We start from the raw sequence: 15,258 nt of genomic DNA, 5'->3' as shown, positions 1-15,258 counted from the left end.
CCATGGATCTTGATAACTGGGGGGGGGCAGTGCTGTGTGGCTGGATCAGGTTGGTGGAGGACCTTTGTCTTACTGATGTTTAGCGTAAGGCCCATGCTTTCGTATGCCTCGGTGAAGATGTGTTGACTATGGAGAAGATGGCAGCATCTACCATGACCAGTTCTGAGGCGTTTGATGGTTGTCCACTTTTTGATCTTGAAGTTGTACTGTGGGGTCCTCTATGAGGAATCCATTCTGTGTGTCACAGTTTTTCCAAGCATTTTACCATTTGTCATCAAGGCTGAGGGGAGATCGCTGAAGAGCTTCTGCAACGGTCCAAAATGGCCGCCTAGATTTGAGACAGGTTGGTGGTAGGCTGTTCAATTCAGCCTGGATCAGCATGTCTTTGCTAGTGTCGCGGTTGAATTCTCTGGAGACGGCATATTTGCGGTGTAGGTATGATGGTGCGATGTTTGCAAGCATGGGCAACCAAGGTGTTGGTGTCGATAAAAGCGTACCGGTGATAATTCTCATAGTACAATTCAGCTCGATGTCAACGGGTTTGACATGCGGACTTGATAAGCATGCCGGAGAGCAGTACTCCGCTGTAGAGTACACCAAGGTGAGTGTTGCCATACAAAGGGTTTGAGCGTCTGCTCCCCATGTGGATCCAGCGAGTTTATGAATCAAGTTGATCCTACTCTTTAGTTTTTCCCAAGGTTCTGAAGATGTCCCCGGTATGGAAGGGTGCGATCAAGCGTGACTCCTACATACGAGGATTTTCTTGGCATGGTTTACCTCTGCCCTGCAAAGGGAGACTTTCAAAGCTTGGTTTGCTTGATGGGTGTTGATGTGGAATGTCGAGGTGAGGCTTTTATGGGTTTGGCCGAAGTCACCATCGGCAGAAGTAAGCCTCCATCCTCTGTAAATCACTGATCAGGGTCTCCTCGGTGATGGACAGATTCATGGTTTGCGTGGCCAAGGCAATGTCATCAGCGTATATGATCTTGTGGACTCTGTTTCGTGCGGGTCACCGCTGTAAATGTTGAATAACATGGATGCCAGAACAGAACTCTGTGGGAGTCCGTTGTTCAAAATCCTATATCTGCCTGTGTACACACGGAAGTGTCGGTTGCTAAGCATGGTGTTGAGAAGATGGATCATTGTTCTGCTCAGTAAAATGGTGGAGAGCTTGAAAAGCAGTCCAAGCTTCAATACTGTATCATATGCTGTTGACAGGTCCATGAGTGCTATGGCGGTCTTGAGCTGACACTGGAAACCTGCTTCGATATGCATTGTTAAAGCTACCACTTGGTCGCAGCAGTAATGGCAGCTCCGGAAGCCCGCTTGCTCTTTGGGGATGGTTGGCTCAATGATGGGGGCTAGTCTGTGGAGTAGTAGCTCCTCCAGCACTTTAATAACGTGCAAAGTAAGGCGATCAGGTGGGAGCTAGAGGCTTCACAAGCCCCTGCTTCAGGAAGGTAATTATTTTAGTCTCCTTCCAAATAGATGGAATTTTACCAGTGGCTAGTACCTCGGAGAAGAAGGTGGTCAACCATCTCTTCGCTTTGGGTCCCAGAGCTTTTAAGAATTCTGGTTAAACACCATCTGTCCAACAACTTTTCCAGATTTGGTTGTCTACAGGGCTGTGTTTAGTGTGATTCTATGGTGTGTTTTTATTTTCTTGGTTTAAAAGCATTAGAATAAATAAAACCTGAAATTCTCATTTGTTTGTCATATTAACAGGTTCCATTTCAACCCACCCCCCCCACCCGGAGTTCCTCACTCACCTTCCATTGAAATAAAAGCTTTTTGGGCAGACTTTGCCATCATCAAAGCTCTGCTACAGAAATTAAAGGACTTCAAAATGCTGCACAGATGATACTCACTTGGGTAAACGCTAACTGCATGGGAGCAGGAGAGAATGTTTCAGCACTTTAAAATGGCTGGGCTTGGAGGATTAACCCAAGGCTGCTTTCTCATTAGTTGAAATCCACCAACTGGAAGGCCACTTTACCAATCCGCGAGCTTGAAGCACAAATAAGAATGGAAATAACAGGAGCCTTGAAGGCAGGATCAAGAGCTCACAGGCTGCATTTGGCCCATGGGCCTCTCCTGATATACATACCTTGATTTGGTAAAACCAGAGGTTGAAAGCAAAATAAAATTAAGAAAACATTTTAACCCATTTCCAGTGTTCTGAAGAGGACAACATATAGGGCTAGGTTAATTGTTACATTACCTGAACTTGTCTAAATAAGGAATAACTGAATGTCATATCCATAGTTGTTGGCCGAAGAGCTGGAAAAAAGTACTCCTGAGTAGTTATTGTTTGTTCCTTGTTAAGTTAGAGCTTGCACATGTTCCTCTGGGTAACTGAGTACTCTCAACAGTAACATCATCAAGCTGAACACTTACTCCTAGACTGAGCAGATACCCTTGGCTTGCATTTTACCGTTTTGTATTTCACCAAAAACAGTTTTGTACGGTGTGTGCTTTAATGTAAGATTTTCATTTTTTTTGCAGATGCATATGAGACTGCAAAGATGCTATGTGAACAGTACTACATGGGATCCCCAGAGCTGGAGATTGATGAATTTAATGGTAAAAGGAATCTTCAACGTTTTTTTTAACTCTAAAATTCATTTATAAACAATTAATTGTGATAAAGTTTCAATGTATTGATTATTTAATACATACCACAAGAATGGCAAAAACAAAGATAGAATTTCTATTACATGCGATGTCAACATTGCCTACTTCACATGAACTTGCAACACATAACAAATGTCACCATCTTTCAATGGACGAATACTGATCCATTACCCACAATGCCAACCAACTGATTGTCGGGCTACTTTGGACATGCTGATCCACCTTTTGGAAGTGTCAGTTAACTACGCCTTTTTGCAAGCCAGCAGTGACCACAATGGTAGCATCTGTCAACCATATGTTCACTTGGCTAATGAGGCTTATTCTACATGATGCCTGACTAACATGCACCTGGAGTCATCTTTTTTGAGTTCATTGCAACTGTATTGGCCATGTGGCATTGACTGCATGAATCTCCCTTTATTTCCCCCACATAGGGTTTGCTTGTTAGCCTTCCTCCACTTCGGCTCTTCCACAAGATTTATGTTTAATGCCTTAATTAGCCATATTTTCCAGAACAATCATATAATATATTGTGCTTTGCTCATTAGCTCAATTGAGTTTGAATGAATGGTTGCCACCCAATCTGACAACCAAATGTTTGTAGTAGAGTTTAAAATATTGTATAACTGTCAACAAGTGTGCAAAAGAAGAGTATAACTAATGAATGAATTTATGTATTTATTTTAGCTAAAACACCTGTAAAGCCTATACAAGTGGTATATGTACCTTCGCATCTCTTCCATATGTTGTTCGAACTGTTTAAAGTAAGTTGACAATTTTTGTTGGACTTGCATGATAACTAAAGAAAGTAGCAAAACAAAATGTGCTCGCATTTGTTGAAGATTAAGGGACTTCCATTGTGGTGCTGTTACCTATCTTCCTGGATGAATGCTTGGGAGCACTAACCTGTCACAAATTTTAAGTCCGATATTATTGGTATTTCGAGTTAACTTAGATAATGAAAATTTGGGTGTAGCATAATTATGTGCATAACACACATTTGCTGAGTTTCCTCTATCTTTTACACCATGTCCAGGAACAGGAATAAGAACATTGGAATTAGGAGTTATTTGATCCCTCGAGCATGCTCTGCCATTCAATGAGATCATGGCTGATCTTCTACCTCAACTCCACTTGCCTGCACTATCCCCATATCCCTTGATTCCCTTAATGTCCAAAAATCTATCGCTCTCTGTCTTGAATGTACTCAACAACCGAGTCTCCACAGCCCTCTGGGGTAGAGAATTCCAAAGATTCACAACTCTCCATGAGTGAAAACATTTCTCCTCATCTCAGTCCTAAATGGCTGACCCCTTAATCTGATACTGTGATCCCTGGTTCTAGACTCTGCAGCCAGGCGAAACATCCTCCCTGCGTCTACCCTGTCGAGTCCTGTAAGAATTTTATATGTTTCAATGAGATCACCTCTCATTCTTCTAAACTAGAGAATATAGGCATAGTCTACTCAATCTCTCCTCATCGGACAATTCCCCCCATCCCGGGAATCAGTCTGGTGAACCTTCGTTGCACTCCCTCTATGGCAAGTATAATCCTTTGCAACGAGACCAAAACTACACAATACTCCAGGTGTGATCTCACCAGGGCCCTATATAATTGCAGTAAGATGTCTTTACTCTTCTACTCAAATCCTCTTGTAATAAAGGCCAACATACATTTGCTTCCTTAATTACTTGCTGTACCTGCATGTTAACTTTCAGTGAAGTGTGTACAAGGACACCAGGTCCCTCTGAACACCAACATTTCCTAATCTCTCACCATTTAAAAATATTCTGCTTTTCTGTTTTTCCGACCCAAGTGGATAACTTCACATTTCTCGACATTATATTCCAGTTGCCATGTTTTTGCCCACTCACTTAGCCTGTCTTTATCCCCTTGAAGCCTCTTTGTATCCTCCTCACAACTTACATTCCCACCTAGCTTTGTATCATCAGCAAACTTGGATATAATTCATTTGGTCCCCTCATCCAAATCATTGTGAATATCTGAGGCCCAAGCACCAATCCTTGCGATACCCCACTAGTTACAGCCTGCCAACCCAAAAATGACCCGTTTATTCCTACTCTCTGTTTTCTGTCCATTAACCAATCCTCAATCCATGCTCATATATTACCCCCAATCCCATGAGCCCTAATTTTGTTTAATAATCTCTTGTGTGGCACCTTATCGAAAGCCTTCTGAACATCCAAATATACCACATCCACTGGTTTACCCCCTTATCTATTCTGCTGGTTACGACCTCAAAAAACAGATTTGTCAAACATGATTTCCCTTTCATAAATCCGTGTTGACTCTGCCCAATCCTATTATTATTTTCGAAGTGCCCTGTTACCACGTCCTTAATAATAGATTCTAGCATTTTCCCTACTACTGATGTCAGGCTAACTGGCCTTGTAGTTCCCCATTTTCTCTCTCCCTCCTTTCTTAAATAGCGGGGCTACATTAGCTACCTTCCAATCCGTGGGAACCGTTCTAGAATCTATGGAGTTTTGGAAGATGACAACCAATGCATCCACTATTTCTATAGCCACTTCTTTCAAAACCCTAGGATGTAGGCCATCAGGTCCAGGGGATTTATCGGCTTTCAATCCCATTAATTTCTCCAGTACCATTTTTTTATGAATGCGAATTGTTTTAGGCCATTCAGTCCTTCGAGTCTGCTCTGCCATTCAGTGAGATTATGGCAGACCTGTATCCTAACACCATTCATCTGCCTTGGCTCCATATCCCTTAATACTCTTGGCTAGCAATAATCTCTTGATCTCAGATTTAAAATTATTAATTGAGCTAGCATCTACTGCTTTTTGTGGGAGAGAGATCCACACTTCTACCACCCTTTTGCATGGAGAAGTGTTTACGGTATTGTCCCCTTGTCCTCGACTCTCCCACCAGTGGAAGACATTTCTCTCTATCTACCTTATCAACTCCTTCCAAAATCCTAAAAACCTCAACCAAATCACTTCACATAATTTAACTCTTGATGCCCTGGTAACATTCTGGTGAAGCTGCGCTACACTCCTTCCAAGGCCAATATATCTTTCCCCATCATATTCTAGCCCTCTAGTTATAAAGACTAATAGTCCATTAGCCTTTTTAATTATTTTGTACCTGACTATATTTTAGTGATTTGTGTACATGGACCCCTAAATCTCTGGACTTCCACTGTTCCTAGCTTTTCACCATTTCAAAAATACTCAACGTTCCTTTTTGGGTCCAAGATGAAAGCCCTCCCATTTACCTGCGTTGAAATCCATCTGCCACACTTTTTCCCACTCACTCAATCGATCAATGTCTCTTTGTAATTTGATGCGCCTGTCTACACTACTTACTTTGTCATTGGCAAACTTGAATATATGGCTCTCTGTTGTATTATCTAAGTCATTCATGAATACAATGAATAGTCGAGAACCCAGCAGAGGTCCTTGTGGGACACCACTTGTTACTTTCTTCCAATTTGAGTGCATACCCATTATTCCTATGCACCGATTACATGTATGGCTGGGTGAAAATGCACAGGTAGTTCCACACCATTAGATAGAAAGATGTTACTCTTCAATGTAGTATGAAATTTCACACACATTACATCTGGAATTCATTTTTCCCTTTTTTGACTGCCCTGTTGAGTCAGATATATAGCAGTGATACCACTCTTTTGACTGATTTTGAATAGCTTTCATTTCCATTCACTTTTAGCCACTAAATTGGTTAACCTATTCAGACTAGTGCCATGGGCTCAACTAACCATTCTGTGTATTCACTTCAGAGGTTGATTACTCTCTCCAGTTAAGAAATACTGTCCTAAACTTTTACAAACTTGGAATCTTTTGATACTTTCCGACTTCCCTTATAAGCTAGAGTAAACACACGCTGCTCAATAAATACTTGTCCGATAGCATAACCCAGGGGTGTAATAATTCCATCCCCTTGTGTTCTGAACTAGATATGTGTTTTGAACTAGATATGTGTTTTTTGCAGATGCCCCTATGTGGCTTTCCAAACTTTTGAAGACAGACCAAGGAAACGCCTGACAAAACAAAGCTAGATATGACTTGTTACTTAATTTCAAAATAAGCGAGCATATAGACCAACAGTTATGATCAGAAGCACTTCAATCATTACAACTTGTCTTCATGAGGTAGCAGAAGGTTGATGTGGCCAAGCAGTTGATGTAGTGTACATGGACTTCCAAATGGCATTTGATAAAGTACCACATAATAAGCTTGCCAGCAAGTTTGAAGCATAGGAAATAAAAGGGATAGTGGCAGCATGGATACGAAATTGGCAAAGTGTCAGGAAATCAAGAGTAGTGGTGAATGGTTGTTTTTCAGACTGGAGGAAGGTATACAGTGGTCCCCGGGGGTCGGTACTAGGACCACTGCTTTCCGTGATACATATTACTGACTTGGACTTGGGCATCATGTCAAAATTTGCAGGTGTCACAAAAATTGGAATTGTAGTGAAGAGGATAGTGATGGACTTCAAGAAGACGTAGACAGGCTGGTGAAATGGATGGACACATGGCAGATGAAATTTAACGCAGAAAAGTGCAAAGTGATACATTTTGGTCAGAAGAATGAAGAGAGGCAATATAAACTAAGGGTACAATCCTAAAGGGGGTGGATAAACAATGAGACCTGGAGGTATATGTGTACAAATCGTTGAAGGTGGCAGGGCAGGTTGAGAAAGCGGTTAATAAAGCATACCAGATTTTGGGCTTGATAAATAGAGGCATAGAGTACAAAAGCAAAGAAGTTCTGGTTTGGCCTCAACTGGAGTGTTGTGTCCAATTCTGGGCACCGCACCTGGACAGGATGTGAAGGCCTTGGAGAGGGTGCAGAAAAGATTTACGAGAATGATTCCAGTGATGAGGGACTTCAGTTACTTGGATAGACTAGAGAAGCTATGGTTATTTTCCTTAGAGCAGAGAAGATTGAGAGGAGATTTGATAGAGATGTTAAAATCATGAGGGGTCTAGACAAAATAGATGGAGAGAAACTGTTCCCATTGGCAGCAGGGTCGAGAACGAGAGGACACAGATTTAAGGTGATTGGCAAAAGAACCAAAGGCGACATGAGGAAAAACATTTTTATGCAGCGGGTGGTTGGGATCCTGAATGTCCTGCCAGAAAGGGCGGTGGAGGCAGACTCAATCGTGGTTTTAAAAAGGGAATGGGATAAGTACCTGAATGAAAGAAAATTGCAGGGTTACAGGGAAAGGATAGGGGAGTGTTCATATTGCATAGAATACAAGAGCAGGGGGGGTTTGTTTGAACTGTATAAAACACTGGTTAGGCCACAGCTAGAGTACTGCGTCAGTTCTGGTCACCGCATTACAGGAAAGACATGATTGCACTGGCAAGAGGAGATTTACGAGGATGTTGTAATATCTAAGCTATGAGGACAGATTGGATAGGCTGGATTTGTTTTCATTGGAACAGAGGAAGCTGAGGGGAGATCCCATTGAGGTGTATAAAATTATGAGGGGCCTAGATATAGTAGATAGAAAGGGCCTATTTCCCATAGCAGAGGGGTCAACAACCAGGGGACATAAATTTAAAGTCATTGGTAAAAGGTTTAGAGGGGATTTGAGGGGAGATTTCTTCACGCAGAGAGGGTTGTAGGGGTCTGGAACTCACTGCCTGAAAGGGTGGTAGAGGCAGAAACCCTCACCACATTTTAAAAAGTACTTGGATGTGCACCTAAAATGCCATAACCTGCAGGTTTACGGACCTAGAGCTGGAAAGTGGGATTCGGCTGAATAGCCTCTTGTTGGCCAGCATGGACACGATAGGCTGAAATGGACTCCTTCTATGCTGTAAACTTCTATGATTCTATGAGTGGGACTAGCTGAATTGCTCTTGCAGAGAGCCGGCACAGGTTGAACTGGTGGAATGGCCTCCTTTGCTGTAACCAATCTATGATTCTAATAGAAAAATAATTAATTACTGTACTTTCCTACATCTTGCTTGATCCACTGGTGAGGGAAAAATTCAATCTTGGGGCATGGGCCATTGTTCCTTCTAATTTTGTTTGGTGCCGTGCGGCCCATTTAAGAGACTGTGTGGGCCATTCAAAATACCATGCATCCGTGGTTTCTGTATTGAAAAGTCGGCTGCACAGGTTCCCTGGAGCACTGTGCAGTCGCACAGCTTAAAGAGAACAATGATATGTGCATCGCAAGCAAGGCCGGCATTTATTGCCCATCCCTAGTTGCTCTTAAACAAAGTATCTCCTAACTACCATACTGCATTCTCCATTTAAGCCTGGCAAAAGCTTGCCCATTCAGTTTCCTAGGGGAGTGCCCATGTCTTTCTTTTCATCTACCCATGTTCATATCTTGAAAGGAGGACCTACACTATACAACCCTGCCAAATGCTGATGATCATGGATCTCTCAGCACAGTGGTGTGAGTTGTTTATTGATTGCTGAGACAGGCGAATAAATTACTTATTATTTACAGTTTGTAAGAAAATAACTTCACTACTTGGCTTATTAGTATTTTAACAACCTTTCAACTCGGTGCCTATTTTTTTCACTTATGTGAATACACTTTACTTTAAAACACAACTCTCAAATGTTGCTCCCACCCCCAAAAAGCATTTCTATAAAAAACTGATCACAAAACCTTGAAACTTGACATTGTCCTCTTTGGGACTTGCACATCATTTAGATGTGGCTACCTGCTGGGATGCATGATCAATGAATTTATCCTGAACTTTAATCATATAGATGTATGAACTTCTATTTATCACAGAATTCAATGAGAGCTACTGTGGAACTTTATGAAGGAAGAAAAGAAGGTTACCCTCCTATCAAAGCTTTGGTCACATTGGGGAAGGAAGATTTGTCTATTAAGGTTAGTACAGCACAATGTTATTACCTTTTTGACTTTTTTCACCAATATATCAAACATTAAGGGCTGTATTTTGTTCTTCTCATTAATCTTGCCAAAAAAAGTAGACCCAAGTAAAGAGTGATGGTATGTTGGTAGAAAGTACTAAAGGGACTATTTATCTTTAATGCTGTTTTGAAGACCTTGACAAAAACTAAAAGTCTGGTTTATTTTGCTTATGAAGGCATTGTTACGGTCATACTGATGAACTTAGGCAGCAATCGACATCTTGACAGTCAGTTCAAAGTTCAATTCAGACCTGCTGTTAATGAGCAGTAAGATTTTGAAATTGGCCCAGCTGGGGGTGGGGGAGTAGTTGGCAGGGTATAATTGCAGCAGGGAGCTCAGGCTCACCTGGGAGGTGGTAATTGAAGTGTGTCACCTTGATCCATGAAGACCTGCAATGGAATACCAGTGGAAGACAAGATTTTCATTGCCCTCAACTTTAATGCCACAAGTGCCTTCCAAGTGTCCAAAGGAAACCTCTCCAGAGTCACTTGTCTGCTTTTTGGGCAGTTGATGATCTTCACAATAAAATGTGACCGACTGCAAGGCATAGTAAAAGTGAATTAATATTATTTAATTCTGCAGTGTTAGTGATGTACATGTTTATTGTATTTTGCTGGTGTGTTTGCCTGTGTTTTGTGAACTTTTCAGTGCTGTTTGTAAATGAATATTGCAAATATGTGGTTCACTAGTTCAAAGAATAGCACTAGTGGATAGCACCAGAATTAGCTGTTGAATTGTAAGCATATGAGAGGCTCAGTAACTGTATTTGAGACTAACCCCTGATGCATCTTCATCTGAGACTACACTTGATGCATCTGCATCAGTGTCATTGGTCTCATGTGCTAGGGTCTCTGGCTTATGACTTTCAGAGGCAGTGCTTTTGTAGGTCCACCCATTTGCATGATACAGAACAGTGAACATTTATGAGCTCTTGTAAATATTCCATTATCATTGTCTGTAACTGTTGCCTGAGCAAGCTGAAGCCAGATAAGAATGTACTTTGGACCTTAAAGTTTCTGTAGCAGTAGTAGGAGCATTCATGAGCAATGGTTCAGCTTTGCCTATGACCTATTGAACTGAGATCTACACTGTACATGCTGGTGGAGTTACCACTTGTTCAAATACACACTGCTATGCAGATGACCATTTCTCCATGACCTTGCTCATGTCAGAGATGCCAGCACAGATCTGGGTCTATAACTCCCCCAAGACTACCTAGGCCAGCAAATGGGCACAGATTCCACTGATTTAGAGAATCGAATCTTCCTGTTGGATAGAGTTAAAATGTATGAAAGGTCATGGACCTGAAATATTAGTTCTTTTTTTTTTCTCCACAGATGCCGCCTGACCTGAGTGTTTCCAGCATTCTGTTTTTATTTCAGATTCCAAGCATTTGCAGTATTTTGCTTTTGTATGGAGGATAAACAGTTTTGTGAATTTATCCTGGATGCACATTTTGAGTCCACATCAGAAGACAACCTTCTCCTGAAAAAATATATTCTTAACATTCATAGCTGGAAGTACAATAAAGTTCTATTTTCTACAAGATACAACTTATTCATTCTTTAATATGCTCCACCTTTCTTTTTTTCTATCTCTATCCAACATTTCATGGTAACCATATAACCTGTTGGGGAAGTTGGCTAAATTGTTTTAGCTTAGGCTTTAATCATTTTTCTACTTTCTGGTGTAGATATCTGATAAAGGGGGTGGTGTTCCTCTGCGGAAGATTGACCGACTATTTAATTATATGTATTCAACTGCGCCCAGTCCCAGCCTGCAGCCATCACAGGCTGCTCCTCTGGTAAGTTCCTCTTATATTATCCACTAGCTACAAGGAGCTGTAGAATTAAAACATCCCAAGAAAATAATCAATATTTAGATTTAAACTTGTGCACAAAATTAGAGATTTGCTCTGTACTCTGCTTGGAGTGTCATTGCAATGCAGGTTAAAGGAGTGACCAACATACATCCAGGGTGTCTGGAGATGCCTGACCCTGGAAGAATAACTATTGGTTCAGTAATGAGATTTGAACACCTCCTGACCAGGCAAGTCTAAAGCATTAGTTTGCATTAGAATTTGATGCACTGCCCAGTAACATAAGAAATAGGAGCAGGAGTAGACAATACGGCCCCTCGAGCCTGCTCTGCCATTCAGTAAGATCATGGCTGATTACCGACCTCAACTCCACTTACCCGCCCGATCTCCATATCCCTTGATTCCCCTCGACTCCAAAAATCTATCTATCTCAGCCTTGAATATATTCAGAGACTCAGCATCCACAGCTTTTTAGGGTAGAGAATTCCAAAGATTCACAACCTTTTGAGTAAAGAAATTCCACCTCATCTCAGTCTTAAATGGCCTGCCCTGACACTGTGCCCCCTAGTTCTAGACACTCCAGCTAGGGAAACAACCTCTCAGCATCTATCTTGTCAATCCCCCTCAGAATCTTGTATGTTTCAATGAGATCCCCGCTCATTCTTCTAAACTCCAGAGAGCATAGGCCCATTCTACACCATCTCTCATCATAAGGTAGCCCTCTCAACACAGGAACCAATCAAGTGAACCTTTGATGCACTGCCTCCAGGGCATGTATATCCTTCCTTCGATAAGGAGACCAAAACTGCACAGTGCTCCAGGTATGGTTTCACCAAGGCCCTGTACAATTGTAGCAAGACTTCCTTACTCTTGTACTCTAACCCCCTTGCAATAAAGGACAGCATGACATTTGTCTTCCTTATTGCTTGCTATGTTTCTTACACAAGAACACCCAGATCTCTCTCAACATCAACATTTAAAAGTTTCCCACCATTTAAAAAATATTCTGTTTTTCTATTCTTCCCACCAAAGTGAATAACTTCACATTTCCCTACATTATACTCCATCTGCCACCTTACTACCCACTCACTAAGTGCTCAATTTTCCCAAAGCTTTTTTTGGCGTACTTGAAGAGTTACGCCCATTTTTTGGGGGCCCAAGTACATCCCCAAAAAAAGTTATAACTTTCCCCGTTGGATTTCTTCATTTTGGCGTGGCCTAACCTGTCCTTTAGTTTTGGGGTGGAGCTTTGATCTGTACCAAAAAGATCGGGTTGCCACGGTAACCAGGGACACAACGTGAGCTGCGGCTGCATGGTGAAACATACAGCCAGCTTGCAACACGTTAAAACATATTGCATCAATTTAAAAATGCATTAAAACTCATTGCATCAACTTAAAAACACATTCGAATAGATTGCAGCAACTTACTTCCAATTATTAAAGCCGGTCCCACCCCTAGCCCTGGCCAAGTGCCTTGTCAGTCCAATCCCCCGCCCGACCCTGGCTCCTGAGTGCCTTACCAGACCCGCTCCTAGCCCTGGCCGAAGGGCTTGCCCGTCCTGGTCCTGGCCCCCTTCTCCCCCCCCCAAGCCCAGAATGCCTTGCCGGTCCCCTAGCCCTGGCTGAAGGGCTTGCCAGTTCCCCTCTGCCCCAGCCCCGAGTGCTTTGCCGGGCGGTCCACTCCTAGCCCAGGCTGAAGGGCTTGCCAGTCTGCTACCCCGCCCCTATCCCAGGCCGAATGGCCTCCTCCCTCCCAGTCCCCACAGCTAATTACACCCGAAAGGCTTCCCCTCACCCCCTCTTTCCCCCCACACCCCTTTCCACCCCGCACCCCTCTCTCCCCCTCGCTCTTACCTTTCCTGCTGCTGTTGTCCGGACATCTTACCTGCGCCAATTTCCTTACCTGTGCCGATTTCTTTAACTCTCCGGAAGGTTTTTCTGCAGAGGCCACATATGCTGGCCTAAACAGAACTGGAGTAACTCAGCTGGCCAAACTTGCCTAAATGGCCAGAATTGGTGTGGGTGGCAGGTTACGCCCCCTTTGGCTGAAAAAAAAGTACCTTAAAAAATCGTTGGTTACGCTGGTGCAAATTGTTTGGGGAAACTGTGGATATTTAACTTCGGCCAAAAAAAAGCAGCCTGCTCCAAAAAATGGTGCAAATCACTGGGGAAAATTGAGCTCTTAGTCTTATCTATATCTCTGCAGACGCTTTCTATGTTCTCTTCAGCTTAGTGTCCCACCTAGCTTTGTATCGTCAGCAAACTTGGATACATTACACGCGGTCCCTTCATCTAGGTAATTAATATAGATTGTAAACAGCTGAGGTCCCAGCACTGATCCTTGCGGCACTCCACTAGTTATAGCCTGCCAACCTGAAAGAAACCCTACTCTTCTTTTTGTCCGTTAACCAATCCTCTGTCCATGCTAATACATTACCTCCAATCCCATGATCCCTTATCTTGTGTAATAACTTTTTATGTGGCACCTTATCGAAAGTCTTTTGCAAATCCAAATATATTACATCCACTGGTTCCCCTTTATCTATCCTGCCAGTTACATATCCTCGATAAACTCGAATAAATTTTCATAAAACCATGTTAACTCTGCCTAATGTTTTTTTAAGTGAACTAATGCCACTTCCTTAACAATGGATTCCAGCATTTTCCCGACGACTGATGTCAGGCTAACTTTCATCACTAGTGGTGTTACCTCTGGGACCATTCTAGAATCTAGAGAACTTTGAAAGATCAAAACCAATGCATCCACTATCTCTCTGCAGCCACCTCTTTTAGAACCCTAGGCCGTTCGGTCGAGGGGATTTGTCGACTTTTAGTCCCATTTGTTTCCCTAGTACTATTTCTCTGCTTATACTTAATCACATTAAATTCCTCACCCTTATTAGACCCTTGGTTCCCCACCATTTTAGATATGTTTTTTGTCTCTTCTACTGTGAAGACAGATACAAAATATTTGTTTAACGTTTCTGCCATTTCCTTATTCCCCATAATAATTTCTTCTGCCTTAGCCTGTAAGGGACCAATGTTTACTTTTGCTACTCTCTTCCTTTTTATATACTTGTAGAAGCTCTTTCAATCTGTTTTTATATTTATTAGTAGTTTTCTCTGTCTATTTTTTCCCTTTTTATCAATTATTTTGGTCATCCTTTGCTGGTTCTGAAACTCTCCCAATCCTCAGGCTTACTACTATTCTTCGCAACATTATAAGCTTCTTCTTTCAATCTAATGCTATCCTTAACTTTTTTAGTTAGTCACGGATGGATCACTTTTTCTGTGCAATTTTTTTTTTCTCAATGGAATGTACTTTTGTTGAGAATTATTAAATATTTCTTTAAATGCTAGCCACTGCTTATCTACTGCCATCCATACCTTTTAATCTATTTTTCCAATCTACCTTAGCCAATTCGTCCTTCATACCTATGTAATTGGCTTTATGTAAGTTTAACACTCTAGTTTTGGACTTGGGCAAGTCTCTCTCAAACGTAATGTGAAATTCTATCGCCTCAGAGGATCATTTACTATGAGATTGCTAATTAACCCTGCTTCATTACACAATAAAAGATCTAAAATTGCCTGTTTCCTGGTTGGTTCCATGATGTATTGTTCGAGGAAACTGTATGAATGCATTCCATGAAACCGTCCTCCAGACTGCCTTTACCATTTTGATTTGTCCAGTCTATATGTAGATTAAAGTCCCCCACGATTATGGCATTACCTTTGTTATAAGCTCCTACTATTTCTTGATTAATATTCTGTCCGATGGTATAGCTGCTGTTGGTGGGGCCTATATACTACTCCCACCAGTGTTTTCTGTCCCTTGTTATTCCTTATCTCCACTTATACTGATTCTACTTCCTGATCTTCCGA

The 15,258-nt window shown here is 41.9% G+C and overlaps 1 protein-coding gene across 3 annotated transcripts in view; it reads left to right on the top strand.

The window, feature by feature from the left end:
• The window catches only part of pdk3a (pyruvate dehydrogenase kinase, isozyme 3a), a 92,235-nt gene that overhangs the window by 66,964 nt on the left and 10,013 nt on the right, over positions 1-15,258 (top strand). For all 3 annotated transcript variants that reach the window (XM_070893373.1, XM_070893370.1, XM_070893372.1), the window contains 4 exons: positions 2,506-2,583; positions 3,322-3,398; positions 9,406-9,507; positions 11,246-11,356. In XM_070893373.1, coding sequence (XP_070749474.1) covers positions 2,506-2,583; positions 3,322-3,398; positions 9,406-9,507; positions 11,246-11,356 — 368 coding nt within the window. The remainder of the gene's footprint in view (positions 1-2,505; positions 2,584-3,321; positions 3,399-9,405; positions 9,508-11,245; positions 11,357-15,258) is intronic.

Source organism: Pristiophorus japonicus, chromosome 11 (assembly GCF_044704955.1).
Source record: "Pristiophorus japonicus isolate sPriJap1 chromosome 11, sPriJap1.hap1, whole genome shotgun sequence".
NCBI lineage: Eukaryota > Metazoa > Chordata > Chondrichthyes > Pristiophoridae > Pristiophorus > Pristiophorus japonicus.
Note: the sequence above shows the minus strand (reverse complement) of the source record. Positions and strands in the feature narration are given on the sequence as shown.